At 49.5% G+C, this 17,516-nt stretch overlaps 1 protein-coding gene, 1 long non-coding RNA gene and 1 other non-coding gene across 3 annotated transcripts; 1 reads left to right on the top strand and 2 right to left on the bottom strand.

The window, feature by feature from the left end:
* Nucleotides 1-3,101: 3,101 nt before the first annotated feature.
* LOC125916219 (U6 spliceosomal RNA) lies at nt 3,102-3,207 on the bottom strand. Its single transcript, XR_007455836.1, has one exon. It is a non-coding gene; the product is annotated as a U6 spliceosomal RNA (small nuclear RNA).
* Nucleotides 3,208-8,675: 5,468 nt separating this feature from the next.
* LOC125915143 (uncharacterized) lies at nt 8,676-12,275 on the top strand. The gene is made up of 3 exons (XR_007455577.1): nt 8,676-8,766; nt 9,033-9,244; nt 12,225-12,275. It is a non-coding gene; the product is annotated as an uncharacterized LOC125915143 (long non-coding RNA).
* Nucleotides 12,276-13,157: 882 nt separating this feature from the next.
* LOC125915141 (insulin growth factor-like family member 3) lies at nt 13,158-15,920 on the bottom strand. Its single transcript, XM_049620811.1, has 4 exons — nt 15,538-15,920; nt 13,901-13,954; nt 13,545-13,812; nt 13,158-13,376 (listed from the first exon to the last, which is right to left on the bottom strand). The coding sequence occupies exons 1-4, from the start codon at nt 15,560-15,562 to the stop codon at nt 13,373-13,375; spliced, it is 351 nt and encodes a 116-aa protein (XP_049476768.1). The 5' UTR covers nt 15,563-15,920; the 3' UTR covers nt 13,158-13,372.
* Nucleotides 15,921-17,516: the final 1,596 nt, after the last annotated feature.

The raw sequence follows: 17,516 nt of genomic DNA, 5'->3' as shown, positions 1-17,516 counted from the left end.
GGGGGGATTCAGCCGTAAGTAAAACGGAAGTTCTTGCGCGCACTTTCCAGTGGGGAAGTCACACAGTAAATAAAGAAACTAATAATTATTTAAAGCAGTTTCACATATACTGTATTTCACGTAGGTGGCGCGACTAGCGTTAGGCCTGGCAGGTAGCGCGCGCCCAATGGAACATCATCATCAGCTCTGACCTTGGGCTTGGTTTTGGCGCTGGGAAAAAGACGCGGCACTCTTCTCGGCGGTTCCCTCCTCCCACCGCCAGAGGGCGCGCCGCCCCCGCCTGTCCTCACTCTGTGCCACACGCCTTTCCCTAATCTTAATTGCAGCGGGGCAGCCTCTTCGCCTCGCGTGGGACCTGTTCTGTGGTTTTCCTGGGGGCCTGCCTGTCCCAGGGAGTGGTTTGCTGCTAATAGCAGCAATAGCAACCCAAACCATGAAGAACTAAGAGCCAAGAGTTACTGAAATTATGTTGATCCCACAATGCCTATAGGCACAATCAGCTAGGATGCAGAGAGGAGGCTGTTGGGTCAGAGGGACCAGCGTGAGATTGGGGACCAGGGGGAGAGAGAGAATCCCAGACGGCCTCCCCACTGACAGCACAGAGCCCAATGTGAGGCTCGAACTCACGAACCATGAGACCATTTCCTGAGCCCAAGTCAGACACTGAACTCGCTGAGCCACCCAAGTGCCCCAATAGCAGACACTCCTGGAGGCCTATACCTACACCCATGGAAACTTCCGGAGGCCAGTTTTCCACCAAGAGGGAAGCCACAATTAGTGTGGTCAACTCTTGAAAAGGCAGAAGAGATGCAGCGAGTCTGTGACAATATTGCCGGGCCTCCGGATCTAGCCTCTCCTAGTATCAGCCCTCTTAGGAGATTCTTCTGCCCTTTGACACTCGGTAAGTTAGATAGATTTTTACTAATTTCTTCTTTCAGCCTCTCAACTGACTAGGACTGTTGGATTTATTGTATCTCTGAAAGGTTGCGTGATCTAATGGCTATGGAGGGTGCAGAAATGGTCCTCCTCAAAGATGTCCACGTCCTGGGGGCGCCTGGGTGGTTCAGTCGGGTTGAGCGTCCGACTTTGGACGCTCACGTGCCACCCACGTGCGCCCAGATGCAAAAACCCGGAGCAAAGTACGAACAAACCAGGACCCAAAGTGCGTCACGAGATGAGGTTTAACCCGGCAGCCCAGGGTGTGCTTAACTTCCAAAACCCAATCGGTGAAGCATGAGTGTTTGTGTCTTGTGTATGGAACAGCTCGGGGCGGCTTGGCAGGATAGGGCAGGTCGTGATTTCCACCCGGGGCCGCCAGTGATTCGTTGACTTAACGTTGGTACCTGCCAGGCAACAGCGCCTTCTCATTCCTAAGGGATTAGTATGCAGATTTGGCAGAGGATGCAAGTGCAACGGCCATCAAGTAACTTTGCAGCCACAGTTGATTCTTGCGTGGGCTCCTAAGCAGACCGATGTGGAAGAGTGGCCTGGGTGACAGGGAGATGGGCCCACAGGGGTAAAGACCAAAGGACGGGGGCGGGGGGGGGGGGTGGCCCCACCACAAAAGGCCTTGGAGCAGCCGGGACCCGAGTATTTTAAGGACGAGACGCCAACTTATGAGGAAAACTTCAGAAAGTCATTATTAAGGAGAGTGATCCTGGGGGGGGGGTGGTGGCGGGGATCCATGGGGAAAATGGGTGGTGGGCAGTAAGGAGGGCACTTTTCGGGATGAGCACTGGGTGTGGTACGTAAGGGATGAACCACTAGTTCTACTCCTGAGGCCAAGACTACACTGTATGTTATCGTGAGAATTAAAAAAAAAAAAAAAAATCTGTATTATGCAAAAGTGAAAAAAAAAAAAAAAAGAAGCCGGTGTTGGCATAGATTTCCTCTAATTTGAACTGATATTGTTGGTGTTTGATACAACACTAAGGAAGTCGACGATTTGGGTTTCTGAGAAAATCACATGAAGGGCCACTTGGCGGTGAAGGCGGTTTCTTGTCTAAAGTCCAACTCCCAGGTCTCTGCCTGGCCTGGAGATTTTTAAAGGGGTTTAATCAGTTAAGGGACCACAGTGATCTGTGACATTTCTGGCTTAGGCACAGAGTCCGTGATGCCAGCTACTGAGTCAGCTCAGTGCCCAGACGTTGTACAAGAAGTTCTAGTTCCTTGGTGCCTGGGGTTTGGGCAGGTTGTACAAAAAGGTCATTCCTTAGTCTCCAGGGCTTGTGCAAGAGGACCGTACTCTGTTCTTTCTGCAAAGGAGGGTCAGGTCTACAGATGCGGAAAGGGAGATCAGTGAAGTCATCTGTGTGACCTTAAAAAGAAACATTTCGCGAAAAGGTTGCTGAGCTAATCAGGAAGTTTAAGGGGGGCTTCAAAAAGACTTGCTGGCCTCTGTGGCCTGAGAAAGTCCTGGTCCCTTATTGCCCAAGGCCAGCGGTCTCAAAGAAAGCAAATGAGTTCTGTTAACAAATCAAGGGCCTTGAGTCAACAGGCAAGGAGTGTGATACCTGGAAGCAAGTTAATCCTTGAGACTGGCCAGGCTGGAGGCCTGTTACATACAGCCTGATGCATGCATATAAATGAGCCCTTCTCCCCTAATTTGGCAGGAGTCTGTGTGGGTTGGTATTTGCTTTTTCTGTTTTCTGTTTAAACATTTTTTTCAATGTTTGTTCATTTTTGAGAGAGACAGACAGAGAGTGAGTGGAGGAGGGGCAGAGAGAGAGGGAGACACAGAATCGGAAGCAGGCTCCAGGCTCTGAGCTATCAGCACAGACCCCGATGCAGGGTTCGAACCCACGGACCGTGAGCTCATTACCTGAGCTGAAGTCAGATGCTTAACTGACTGAGCCACCCAAGTGTCCCTGTTTTTTTCTTTTTCTTTTTTTTTAATGTTTTTTAAATGTCTACTTATTTTTGAGAGGGGGGAGGGGCAGAGAGCGAGGGAGACACAGAATCTGAAGCAGGCCCTGGCTCCAAGCTGTCAGCACAGAGTCCCATGCGGGGCTTGAACCCACGAACCACGAGATCATGACCTGGGCCAAAGTCAGACGCTTAACCGACTGAGCCACCCAGGCACCCCAATTTTTTTTTCTTTTTTTAACAAGGAACGCTTCATGGATGTGTGTGTGTTCCTCATGCAGGGCTCTGCTTATCTTCTCTGTATCATTCCAATTTTAGTATATGTGCTGCCCAGGCAAGCACTGTGTGGGTTGGTATTTGCACACGCAGGTTTCTGCAATGCCTGCCCGTGCCCATGGCACCCTACCAGAAGACTCATCTATGGGGACACACCGCTCACACAGAACAGCTGATGGGAACACAGACACAGAAGAACTCCATTCCTGTCTTCTCAATGAATTAGTTGGGTGCTTCATTCATAATTCTGAACCTACCAGCAAGGAGTTCCTGGCCACATGGAAGAGAATGTTCTGGATAAACCGTACAACTGACTGGAAAGCCAAATCATAAACGTTGTTAGCAGGAGAATGACTCTCTGTATCATTAAATTATCTTCATAGAAATCCCATGAAACCTAGGGTCAAGCAAGAGGCAAGGCTGATTGAGTCAGCCAGTAAGAACAAAAACAAAAACAAAAACGAAAAAACCATAAGCGGGGGCGCCTGGCTGGCTCAGTCAGAAGAGCGTGTGACTCTTGATCTGAGGGTCATGAGTTTGAACCCGCATTGGGTGTAGAGATTACTTAAAAAAAAAACCAAAACAAAAACCCACAACTTTAAAAATATCTTAAAAAAAAAATAGAATCCAAGTTCTTATGTCCTCAAACGTTTTTATCCAAACTGTTTCCAGGGGGACCCAGGGGGGCTCAGTTGCTTAAGTGTCTGACTTCAGCCCAGGTCATGATCTCACGGTCCGTGAGTTTGAGCCCCATATGGGGCTCTCTGCTGTCTGCACAGAGCTTGCTTCGGATCCTCTGTCTCCCTCTCTCTGTCCCTCCCACACTCGTGTTCTCTCTCTCTCTCTCTCTCTCTCAAAACTAAATAAACAGTTAAAAACAAAATGTTTCCAGGGATGGACTCGACTTGGATAAGAAATACACTGGAGCCCCCCAGTTCCCACGGTATTTACAAATGCATTTACTTTATTGTACGCTTACAAGCATCGGCCGGGGGAAGTGTTGTTACCTCCTCGTGGGTGGAGCGCACTGAAGTTCTGAGACACTCAAGTCACTTGGCAAAAAAATCCCACAGCTTGTAAATGGTAGAGTTGGGCCCCTAAACCCATGAGAGAGAATTATAAGCATATTATTTAAAACTACAAAGCGGCTGATGCTGGAAACTGGTAACAGGATTGGACTCAGGAGTGCCAATGGGGGTGGAGGTCTTTTAAAAGGAAGGGAGTCGGAGTTTTGTTTGTTTATTTATTTATTTTAAAAGAAATTTAATAGTTATTTTTGAGAGAGACAGAGTGTGAGTGGGGGAGGGGCAGAGAGGGAGGGAGACACAGAATCCGAAGCAGGCTCCGGGCTCCGAGCCGTCAGCACAGAGCCCAATGAGGGTTTGAACTCACGAACCATGAGACCATGACCTGAGCTGAAGTCAGACGCAGGAAGTGAACCCACAAACTGTGAGATCATGACCTGAGCCGAAGTTGGACATTTAACTGACTGAGACACCCAGGTGCCCTTCCATTTCTAAACTAAGATAGTATGATACATATCCCCTCGAAATCCCAAAGCACACAGGTATTTTTTTACAGCTGCCTACATTTCCATTTTACAAATAAATTGTAACTTATTTCATTTGTCTCCTTTTGAAGGCCACCTAAGCTTTCCCAGTCTTACCCTAAAAACAAGACAATAGACTTTTTAAAAATGTGTATATATATATATATATTTTTTTTTTTTTGAAAGAGAGAGATAGAGAGAGGGGCACAGGGAGAGAAGGGGACAGAGGATCCAAAACAGGTTCTGTGCTGACAGCAGACAGCCCAATGTGGGGCTTGAACCCACGAACTGTGAGATCATGACCTGGGCCAATGTCGGATGCTTAACTGACTGAGCCACCCAGGCGCCCTGAGATGATAAATATTCTTACACTTAAGTCTTTGTGTACATATTAGAGTGCTTTGCCAGTAACAACATTAAAAGGGGAAACTCTGAAGCAAATTGTGTGCGATACACTGAGTCATATGTAAAGGGAACATTGAAACAATACACCAATTGATTATGTCCTACATTATCAAGAAATATGAGGTAGGATGGGCCCAGGGTTTTAGTTCCAAGTGTTTAAACACATTCTGGATGGCCTCCAATGTGCAGTTTGCACGAATTCCAAGCCCTCCAAACGTGCCTTACATAGACATTGGCAACATCTGGGTAAGGCTTTAACCTCTGTAGTATTCAGCCAATGAGGAACTAGGGGAGGGGCTTATATGCTAGGAAATAAATCGTCTGCTGTAACTGCCCCAAGTGCACCTGTCCCTCAGACACCTGCTTTTGCAAGAACGTTGATTAAAGACTTGCTTCACTGTACTCCAAGTCTCCGTGTCCCTCCTTTGATTGGGTCGGTGGGCTTATTTCTAACACAAAGTGTCTCCTTTCTTTTTATTCATGGCTTAAAAAAAACAACAATCGTTTCTTTTCTTCACAAGTATACAATGTGGGTAGGCTCATTTCTCCCTCCCACAGTATTAGCTAGGGTGGCTTGATTGGGCCTGGAGGATTTGCTTCCAGAACATCTCATTTGTGTGCCTGGGAAGCTGTTTCCGGGTGCTACCTAGGAGTTCAGTCTAGGAATGTGGGTAGGGACCTTAGTTCCTGCCCACGTGGCTACTGATGCTTCCTCACAGCCTGGCAGCTGAGCTCCTTGAGCAAGTATCCCAAGAATCTTGGACAATAGCCACAGGGCTTTAAAAAAAATTTTTTTTTTAATGTTTTGTTTATTTTTGAGACAGAGACAGAGCATCAGCAGGGGAGGGGCAGAGAGAGAGGGAGACACAGAATCCAAAGCAGGCTCCAGGCTCTGAGCTGTCAGCACAGAGCCCGACGCGGGGCTCAAACTCACAGACGGTGAGATCACGACCTGAGCCAAAGTCGGGCTCAACCGACTGAGCCACCCAGGCGCCCCGCCACAGGGCTTTTTTAATGACCTTCTCTTAGTATTGTTTCTTTGGAACCATCCGGGGTTAAGATAAATGTGGGGTGTCACCTGTGATGGGGTTTTGGAGTGATGGGGGTTCAGAGCTGATGGCCAAGAAAGAATTCTTGAAGCATCTTTGGTGCAAAAGGGTGATTTTATTAAAGCATGGGGACAGGACCCATGGGCAGAAAGAGCTGTGCTGGGGTTGTGAGGAGTGACTGCTTATATAGTGTGGAGTTGGGGGGAGGTGAAGTCAAGAGGAAGTTTCTTAAAGGGATTTCCATATGCTGAAGGAGACACAGATTACTGGAGGCCTAGCTATTGTCAAGCTAAGGTTGTTTTTCCTTCTAGCAAAGCATTAGCATTAAGACAATAGGGGGTTCCTGGAGATTCGACTATTGATAAGGTTGCCTTTTTCTTGTAATTTACTAAGATATTTGTAAACTGATGGAGATTCAAATCCTGCATGACTGTGACCTCTATCAGTTAACCATTGGTTTTCTCTCCCTTTCCTTTGTCCTTGGGCAGCCAGGAGTGACTGATGTATCACACACATCCCACCTTGTGGGGGTGGTTTGTGGGGTGTCAGCCTGCCTTATGCTCCCTCATCACCTGTGTCATCAGACAACATTGTTTATCATTGAAAAGACCCCTGACCAGACTAAGTGGATCGTCATTGGGCCCATAGCCGACGTAGCCTGGACTGTTTTAAAAAAAATGGTTTAAGGGGGCACCTGGGTGGCTCTGTAGGTTAAGCGTCCAACTCCTGATTTCAGCTCAGGTCATGATCTCACAGTTCGTGAGTTCAAGCCCTGCATGGGCTCCGCGCTGACGTGTGGAGCCTGCTTGGGATTCTCTCTCTCCCTCTCTCACTGCCCCTCCCCTGATGGCTCTCTCTCTCTCTCTCAAAAATAAATAAATTTTTAAAAAAAGGTTTAAGGAATAAGTTTTTGTTTTCCTGGGTGAAGTTTCTTTTTTCTGAATATGACACTTGTATACTTTGGAAGCCACGCTCATGGGCTGATACAAGCTGATGGTTCCTGTCCCGTATGAGGATCTACATGTGAGATAGTTTGCATCTCCAACCACGTGGCCTACCCCTTTCAACTGGGCTGCCTGTTCGGGAGGCCAGAAAGGACCACCTAGATAGTTGCAAGGCATCCCCATAAAGATGTGTCTAACGCTGTCATGGTAGCATGTTGGGTTTCCCTCTTATGTCCTCTTAACTCTGCTCTGCTGAGCTGAAGCCTATTGTGACTTGTGTATGTGAACTGAAGAAATCGGCTGCTGTGACACATAGTTGTTGTGAATGGAAAACAGACTAGAGGAGAGAAACTCAGTGTAGCTTCCAAGACAGGCAAGCGTTGTGCTCAGAAACAAGAAAATCCACCCAGGAAAAACTGAGACTTCTCTCTTAAGTAGTCCACAGGTTATGCAGGCCCTCTGGACCTATGGGTCCATTTGCTCCCAGAAACTGGGTTCACATCTTGGCCTCTTGGTAGTGTTGAACCACAAGACACAATGAAGCCAAAGAATAGGGAAAGAAAGGGTTTTATTTTCAACGAGGAAAATGTGGTGGATCTTTTCCAAAGTAGTGTCTCCCTGAACAAAACTGGGGGAACGCTTAACCAACTGAGCCACCCAGGTGCCCCGTGGCGGAAAAATCATCTTAACATGACTGAGTCCAGGTCAAAGCCACTAGGTTTGGCAAGGGTCAGCATTATCAATTCTCTGGCTCCTTGTGGTCTAGTATCTGAGTGCTCAAAAGGGCTTAGATCCCACAAAGATTACTCCTTAGTGTGCACAAGGCTGTCTTCACATATGAATGAGCACTGGGAGTTTTAACTCTGATTTATTGCCCTGATAGGATTAGTCAACCTCCTGGCTGTTTATTCTTACATTGTTTCGTAAGATGGCCCTGGGGGCCTAAAATGACTTTCCTTGTGTCCAGAAAGCTATGTCTGTCATTCCTTTTCCAGGGATCTCTAACTCCGGTCACATAGTCGCAGTTCTTCCAGTGCGGATCAGGCGAGCTCTTAAATGATAAACAATGTTGCCTGATAACACAGCTGACACTACGCCTTTATCTTAAACCACGGTGGTTCCAAAGAAACAGTATCCAGAGAACATGCCTGAGGTCAACTTCCCAAGGAGAAGGGGGTAAAACTTATCCTGAACCTATTTGCACTCACCCCCGCCCCAACCGTGAACTTGGATGAGCAAATGTAACACAGATCACCAGGACCTTACTATCCAAAGAGGCATCAACGGACTCGTCACGCCTTGGATTGGTCTGTGTTTTGGGTTATTTCGTTTTTATAGGGGTTATAACAGCATCCAATGGTGGGATCAAGGGCGGGTTTAAAATGCACCAAACACAGCAGCATATAGCATTTACCCTGTCACTCAAAAGGCCTGCGGGGCACCCTTTCCTGGGATTTCGCAGCCCAGCATCCCCAGCAGTCCCTCCTTCTGGCGGGAGGACGCCGAGCGTGCGGTGCGGCGCAGCGCCGCAGTGCGCAGGCGCCTCCAGCAGAGCTCGCTCATGCGCACTGCTGCGGCGGAGGGGGCCGCCATGTTTCCGTCGAGGTCGCGCCTTTAGGCTCGCAGCGCGGTCGCTTTTGCTGCCCCTGGGGCTTCCTGGACTCTGGGACTCTGCTGAGTTAGTGGCTGCGACTGCCCTCGCATGGGGCTGTGATCCTCCTTAATGGTTTCCGTTGGCGGCCCCGGGGCCCGGTCAGGACTCCGCCGCCCCTTGGAGTCCGGGGAGAGTCGTGCCGCGCGCAGTGCACCTGATTTTGCTTCCTGGGGGGGTTGCACAGGTGCATCTCCCATGGGGATGGAGCCAGCCTGCACCCCTTTACCCAGACAGATCCCAAGTTACACACGTGAGGTTCGGGCCCTCATACCTGCGTCTGCCCCATCCAGGCACTGGGGTCCCCAGGCAGTAGCCCTCGCTTTGCATAAGCCCACACCTCCGTGGCTGGCAGCGGCCCCTCTGCTGTAGCTGCCTGGACATCTGCATGACGCCCGCCAGCCTAGCTGCCGCTGGATTTTGGTTGCTGACCTTGCAAGGTTGAGAAGGAATGTAAACACGCAAGCGGGATTGAGGCGCTTGCCCCCCATCGAAGGAAGTTCAGGTGAGAGATGTGTGTGTGGGTGGAAGCCAGAAGGCACCCAGAAGGGGAGGAAGCAGCTTTAAATATTTGCAAAGCTCAGGGAGTGTCAGTGCTGGGTCACCATGATGGTCCTGATGGAGGAGGACCCACCGCTGTAGGAGCCTGGGGAGCGATAGCAGTGAAGCTCAGAGGGTTCCGAGCTCCTACATTGGTGGGTTCGGAAACCAAGTCAGAAAACTGGGAGGAGGTGCATAAAAGCGCGTGCTAGGGAAAATAAAAGGCGCCCACGTCCCTTGTACGCAGGCTTCCACTTTTGCGGAGGGCCAGAGCTAGGAGGGAGCGTGACATGTAAGCTTAAGTCAAGATGGTTGCTCTCACTTTTACATGCTTCTGGACATTTTCAATTGGTCAGAAGAGGATATTTATTAAATAAAAGAGGCCATTCGGGGCGCCTGAGTGGCTCAGTCAGCTGACCCTCTGACCTCGGCTCGGGGCATGATCTCACGGTTCGTGAGTTCGAGCCCCACGTGGGGCTCTGTGCTGACAGCTCAGAGCCTGGAGCCTGCTTGGGATTCTGTGTCTCGCTCTGTCTGCCCCTCTGCTGCTTGCACTCTGTCTCTTGCATTGCCTCAAAAATAAATAAACATTAAAGAAAAATTAAAAAAAAATAAAAGAGGCCAGAAAATTTCATGGCATTTCACCTTTTTATCCAGGGGCGGGGGAAGAATCAGAAAAAAATCGAAAAGGAAAGAGGTGTGAAAACAAAAGCTGCTTTGTAATTATGTTTCATGTCATGCTTTGTTCATTGAAATGGTCCCGTTTAAGTGGGTTTTTTTCAGCTTTATTGAGGGATAATTGACAAACGTATGTATGTGTTTAAAGTATACAACACAATGATTTGATGTACAATGTAGTGCGGAATTATTACCAAGATCAAGATAATTAACACATTCATCACCTCACACAAAGTTAACATTTTTGGTGTCGTTAGCCTCAAAAGTAGATGCTGTCAGTTACTTTACCAGCAAAAGATGGGTTTATTGGGGGGAATAAAAGAGAATTGCAATCCCAGACAAACAAGCTGTGGGAAAGCCACAGGCAAGTCCAGGGAGCAAAGGAGAGGCGCACTTTTAAAAAAAGTTTATTTGGGGCGCCTGGGTGGCGCAGTCGGTTAAGCGTCCGACTTCAGCCAGGTCACGATCTCGCGGTCTGTGAGTTCGAGCCCCGCGTCAGGCTCTGGGCTGATGGCTCGGAGCCTGGAGCCTGTTTCCGATTCTGTGTCTCCCTCTCTCTCTGCCCCTCCCCCGTTCATGCTCTGTCTCTCTCTGTCCCAAAAATAAATAAAAAACGTTGAAAAAAAATTAAAAAAAGTTTATTTAATGTATTTTGAGAGAGAGAGAGGCAGAGGGCGAGGGAGAGAGAGAACCCCAAGCAGGCTCCACACTGTCAGTGCAGGGCTTGACGCCGGGCTCGAACTCACAGACTGTGAGGTCATGACCTGAGCTGAAACCAAGAGGCGGTCACTTATCCAACTGAGGCACCCAGGTGCCCCAAGGCACACTTTTTTAAGGAGAGAAGGGGTAACTCGAGAAGGCTTTCTGAATTAAAATTTCTTTGGAGGAAACTGGGAGTTCTAAGTGTGGTGGCTTCTCATTAGTGGAGCTGGTGCCTGGGGGTGCCGAGGAAAGCAACTTCCTTGGGCCAGAGTGGAAGAGTAATAGCCACATGCAAGGTCAAGACCATACAAGGTCAAGTTCATTTCTTCCTGTTGGGTGTGCAATTGACGATGAGTGCTAGGACATGAGAGCTCCCCCTACCCACATCTGCCAACTCTATTTTATTTTTTCTTTTCTTTTTTTTTTTTTAATTTTTTTTAACGTTTATTTATTTTTGAGACAGAGAGAGACACAGCATGAACGGGGGAGGGGCAGAGAGAGAGGGAGACACAGAATCGGAAGCAAGCTCCAGGCTCTGAGCCATCAGCCCAGAGCCCGACGCGGGGCTCGAACTCGCGGACCGCGAGATCGTGACCTGAGCTGAAGTCTGACGCTTAACTGACTGAGCCACCCAGGCGCCCCCTCCCAACTCCATTTTAATGAGGTTTGTCATTACTGATTTTCACAATATACATTTATGTTTTGGAATGATAACTAAGGTAAAGATAATTAACACACTTGTCACCTCATATAGCAAACCTTTGTGTGTGTGTTTTGAGACTGCTTAAGATCTGTCCCTAGCAACTCTCAAGTACATGTTGCCATACATATTATTAACTATCATCACCATACTGTTCCTGAGGTCCACAGAACTTACTCTCTTTTTTTTTTTTAATGTATTTATTTTAAGAGAGACAGAGACAGCACAAGTGGGAGAGGGTCAGAGAGAGAGGAGACAGAGAATCCCAAGCAGGCTCCATGCTGCCAGCAGAGAGCGTGACATGGGGCTTGAACTCACAAAAGCGTGAGATCATGACCTGAACCGAAACCTAGAGTCGGATGCTTAACAGACTGAGCCATCCAGGCACCTCCACAGAACTTATTCTTAAAACAGAGCACTTCATTTCTCCCCCTTCCCACCCTGTGGCAGCCACCATTCTGTCTATGCTCTTTTTCTGCGAAATCACCTTTTTGTTGTTGTATGTTCTACATATAAGTGATATTGTACAGTATTTGCCTTTGTCTGTTTGGATTCTTTCACTTAGCATAACGCCCTCCTGGTTCATCGATATTGTCACAAATGGCAAGATTTCCTCTTCTTTATGGCCGAACGATATTCCATTGTATCTATAATGTATACCACATTTTCCTTATCCGTTTCTCTGTTGGGCATTTTGGTTGTTGGATATGGATATCTTGGCTATTGCCAATAATGCCACAGCGAACATGGGTGTGTCTGTTCTGAGATAGTGACCTCATCTCATTTGGATATGTAATGTTGACGTTAGAAATAAAACTATCAGTTATTTTACCAGCACCCCCCCCCCAATTTTTTTGTTTTTCAGGAGTAGCAGAGAATTGGAATTCGACACACACAAGCCATGGCAAAACCACAGGCAAGTCTAGAAAACAAAGGGGAGAACCACTGTTTAGAGACGAAAGCCCGGAGGTGGGAGGGACTGTTGTAAGGAAAAGCCCATTGGAGTAAACTGGGAGTTCTGAGTGTAGTGGCTTCTCATTGGCTGGGCTGCGATCTTCTGCTTGGCTGGGGTGCGATCATCTCATTGGCTGGGCTGTTGCCAGGACAGAATCTTCCTCTTGCTGAGGTAGTGAGGTGGGCTTCTTCCAGTTGGTTCTTCGAAGGACTCTGTGAGGTATAGCTTGAAAGTTTACCCCTCTCCTCCCCTCCCCTTCTGGGCTTCTGACATTTTATTTTATTTTATTTTATATTTTATTTTATGTGTAATTATTTATTTTGAGAGAGAGAGAGAGCGCGCGCGTCCTCGTGCAAGTTGGGGAGGGGCAGAGAGAGAGAGAGAGAGGGACAGAGAGAGCCCCAAGCAGACTCCATGCTGTCAGCAGAGAACCCGATGCAGGGCTCGAACTCACAAACTGTGAGATCATGACCTGAGTCAAAGTCGGGCGCTTAACCGACTGAGGCACCCCGGCCACCCCAGACTCCATTTTAAATGAGGTTTCCTTTATTCAGATTCAGAAGAGATTAAAAAATAAGAAAATGAGAAGTTTCAGTTATATATACACGTATGCAATGTTAAGCCATCTGATATTCTAGAAGGAGCTTTCTAAATTACACAGGCCTTTGGCTAATTTATATTTTTTATTTGTCTCCATTTCAAAATACACATGCAGATTTTTCAAGAGTTTCCATCTCATCCTGCTCACCCTAATACTCAAATCCTGCGCGTCTTCCTCAAAACGTCCATCAAGGAGGTGGGTAACATGCTTATTTTACAGGTGAGGGACTGAGGCACAAGGAGTTGAAGGTCGTGGGGGAGTCTCTGAGCGTTCAAAGATGGGCAGCACAGGGACCAGCAGGCAGGTTGCAGGTCAGGTCAGTTGGCTTCTCTGTTTTCCTGCCAACCCTGCAGGGGGCTGTGGGGGGGGGGGGGGGGGCGGGAAGCTGGTGATATGTGCGGGTCTGTGCTGGCAAATGCAAAACATTCCATTTTTGTAAGGAGCTCGTCTAGCTCCTTCAGCTGCAGAGAGAGAAAAATTAGGAAATTATGAGACAGAGACAAGGAAAAGAGTGGGAAGTTTCCAGAAATGGCCGGAGATAAAAATAACAGGAAGGGGATCCCCCTAGAACCCTCTGTGTCCCTCATCCCTGCTTCCTTCCCTCAGCCGCGAGCAGTCGGCGCCTTTACCTGGGGCAGATCCTGGAGATGGGCGACGAAGGGCACTGGGACTGGGTACCCAGGACCTTCAGCTTCACAACAAACCTCTTGGGGCCAAAGGACTCGGGACAGCAGAGCTCCAGGCAGGGCCAGAAGGTGCAGTTGGGGCCACACTGGCGAGTCCGGTTCAGGGGCAGGATGGTGTCATCGCTACAGCAGTGCTGCAAGGGGTCGTAGACCTGGTCCCCACACCGAGGGGCGGGCTGGCACAGCCACAGACCTGAGCCCATGGGGGCGTCTGGTGGAGACACCGATGGTGGGCGTCCAAGGAGGGACAGATGCCCAGGGCAGCTTCCTCCCTCCCCATTCTCTCTCCTTGGTCTTACCTGCCACTGCCTTTGAACCCTGGAGGAAGAAAATTGTTACGCAGACAGGAACTCCTACGGGAAAAATAAAGTGGGCTCTTTTCCAGTCGGAATTCCCAACTCACGCACACACAACACCAGGCCATTCTCAGATACCAGCGGGTGTCTGAGAATTCAACTCAGTCCTGACACTGTCTCCCCAGAGATAGCATCAGCTAACAGGCTAAGGGCTCAGTCCCGCAAGACTGTCCCCCACCCCTCACCGCAGACACTAGTCACAATCCCACCTGGGCTGTCACCTGTGCCTCTGACTCCCCGGCTACAGATTGGAGGTTCCAGTGACCTCCTTAGGTTCGTCCGGCTTGCTGGAGCAGCTCACAGAACTTGGGGGAACCCCCGCTTATGTTACCGGTTTATTAAAGGCTCTGATAAAGGATATGAATCAGCAGCCAGATGAAGAGATGCACTTGGCAAGGTCTGGGGAAGGTTCCTGAGCCTCTCCAGGCATCCCATGCTCCCCAGTCTCCACCTGCTTACCGACCTGGAAGGCCTCCAAACCCAGTCCTTTTGGGTTTTTATGGGGCTTCATTGCATAATCACGACCGATTAATCATTGGCCATTGGCCGATTCGGTCTCTGGCCCTTCTCCCCTCCCAGGAGGTGGGGAAGGTGGGAATGAATGTTCCCCTCCTTCGTCTGCCTGCTTGGTCCTCCTGGCTACCAGCTCCCATGCTTCGGTGGGGTTCAAAAGTCGCCTTCCTTTCACCTTTATGGCTCTGAGTCATTTTCAGGAATTTGTGAAGACCAAATGTACATGAGAGATACGTTTCGGTTATCTGAATGATCAAATACGGATTTCTTATAAATCATTATATCTCAAGGAGGAAAGTGGGGTGGGGAAAATGGCCGTGGGATCCTCAGGGAAGGCAGATGAGTAGGGAAGAAGGCCAGGTTAGGGTGGTTTAAAGGTACGGATTTTGGGGGGTGGCACCTGGGTGGCTTAGTTAAGCGATCAACCCTTGATTTCAACTCAGGTCATGATCTCATGGTTCGTGGGTTCGAGCCCCACCTCGGCTCTGTGCTGACAGCGCGGATCCTCTCTCTCCCTCTTTCTCTCTCTCTCTGCCCCTCCCCCCTCAAGATAAATAAATAAACATTAAAAATAATAATAAAGGTGCAGAATTTGGTTTGGGGCTATCCCTGCAAGGCATCTAGCTCAAACAGGTCGTGAGCTGCTGAGGCTTTCTGGGGGATGAGTGTTAAGGGGAGACTGGGCTCCCAGACAGACAGAAGGTTTATGGTTTGTTAAAGAATGGAGCTGGGGCGCCTGGGTGGCTCAGTCGGTTGAGCGTCCGACTTTGGCTCAGGTCACAATCTCGCGGTCCGTGAGTTTGAGCCCCACGTCGGGCTCTGTGCTGACTGCTCAGAGCCTGGAGCCTGCTTCTGATTCTGTGTCTCCCTCTCTCTCTGACCCTCCCCCATTCATGCTCTGTCTCTCTCTGTCTCAAAAATAAATAAACATTAAAAAAAAAAAAAAAAAGAATGGAGCTGTTTGTCAGAGGTGCTTCTGAGGTGGCCAGGGGTGGGGAGGAGACTGGGATGACGTTGGGGTGTGGGAACTGCGTGGGGGATGGGGTGAGATTTGGGGTCCTCCTTACCTAAGATACACCTTCGTGGTATCATCGCTTCTGAAGAGGCTGTAGGCCAATGAAAGAGAATGATCGGGACTGGAATGTTTTGCAGCCAGCCGGCCCAGCCTTTACTCACCTGATTGGGCAGTTCAGATCAGGCCACTCCTAAGCTCCCCAGCAGACTGTTTGAGAATCACCGGCAAGCACATAGTTTCCTTAGGAGGGGACTGATTGGCTGGTCTGCCCTTAGGTGTGAGCTACTCAAGACTGACTCGTTGCTCGCTTCCTGGGCCGCTCCAGACTTCGGCGGACTGCAGCATGGCCCTACCCTAGGTTGAGCTTCTCAACGATTTCCATCCTGGGCTACGAGGGGAGTGAAGACTCCCTCCATCATAGTGACACCTGTTCCACGCCCCCAGGCCCAGCCCCATCCACATCCCTGCTTCAGTTTCCAAACTCGTGCCCGGTGCCATACCTCTCTTGGTTCCCACTCCAAACCTAACCCTCTGAAATTTTTTTTAAGTTTATTTCTTATGTAGTAATCTCTATACCCAACATGGGTCTCGAACCCACGACCCTGAGATCACGAGTCTCACACTCCTCCACCCTTCCAACTGAGCCAGCTGGGAGGCCCCTAATTCCCTAAATACTACTGTTGGTCATATACATAATGCAACACGTGTGAGCTCAGCCCCCTTTATAGCCTGACTGCATCTGAGCCGCCTGATCTAAAGAACCCTCTTCCCGTTCCTCCTACCCAGGAAATACCCACATTCCTGAGAACACTAAACCCATCTCTCCCAAGAGATGCATCCCCTCTCCAGCCAGAGACCTATATCCCAAGGCACCTGAACACAGGGGACTTGATTTCATCCTGGATCTGCTCTTAACCTTTCCCTGAGCCTCAGTGAGGACAGAGACCCCCACAGCCTTCCCCTGCCTCAGGCTGGGCTCCCAGGTGGACCTGCGGCTGCCCCATCGACCCCCCCCCCCATCCCTCTCCTCTTCCACTGGCTCTCGTTTGTTGTCTTAGACCCTCACCCTCGTCTGCCCACATGGAGCCCTAGGTGAGTCCAGAAGGGACCAGGAAACTCGGGGTGGGGTGTGGCTCCCAGAGGGCCCAGGCTGGGACCCACCTGCCCTGCTGCTTGGGCCACACCAGCTCTGTCTCCTCCAGTGTCCCCGATGGGCACTCACCTAGTGTTGTGCCAGCCACACATGAGATGGGGGGACGAGTTCTGACTCCATGCAGCACTGTGTAAACTTCATCCACAGTCTGCTCCAAGAGATGCTGCCCCAGCCTTAGGCTCCCAGAATTACTTCATGGTTAAGGTGAAGGTCACTCTCTGTCCCCTCCTCCAGGGGAGGGGTTTGTCACAGATGAGCATCCCTGCTTGACGTCTGTTTAGGGCAGAAATGGAGAAGGATTCTTGGGAGGTCAGGACCTGTGTCTCTTTTAAGTGGAGACCCCCTCCTCAGTCTAGATTTGCCCCGGGTGGGGGGGCAGCCTTGGTGGGATGCTGTGTAGGTATTGGAGGAGGACAAGGCCACCAAATCCCTCTTGCTTCCCCATGACCAGTGTCATGGAGGCCACAATCTCTAGCTGATCTGCCCATACCTCCCTCTTAAAAGGGAGTGGGTGGTCTTCACCTCCTCCTCCTCAGATTCATTTCTCTGCCAGGTATGGGCTAGAGGTTAATACTATCATGGGTGTGCTGAGAAGGTATATAAAGGGAGATCTGGCTCCCATATTCTAGAATCCAGAATCTGTGAGACAGGGGCGATTGTGTGTGTGTGTGTGTGTGTGTGTGTGTGTGTGTGTGTTCACCCGCACGTGTTTTCAGCATGGGCACCCTGAATCCCTTGGATCCAACTGAGTAAAATTCCCATCCCAGTCTCGAGGTTCCAGGTGCCTATGTCGACTTCACAGATGATGTGGGAGAGGGACACATCCCTTACGGTGAGAGGCTCTGGCAAGGGGTGAGCCCAAGTCACAGGTAGTGGGT

This window comes from Panthera uncia, assembly GCF_023721935.1.
Source record: "Panthera uncia isolate 11264 chromosome E2 unlocalized genomic scaffold, Puncia_PCG_1.0 HiC_scaffold_19, whole genome shotgun sequence".
Classification (NCBI taxonomy): domain Eukaryota; kingdom Metazoa; phylum Chordata; class Mammalia; order Carnivora; family Felidae; genus Panthera; species Panthera uncia.
This window is presented reverse-complemented; position numbering and strand designations above follow the sequence as displayed.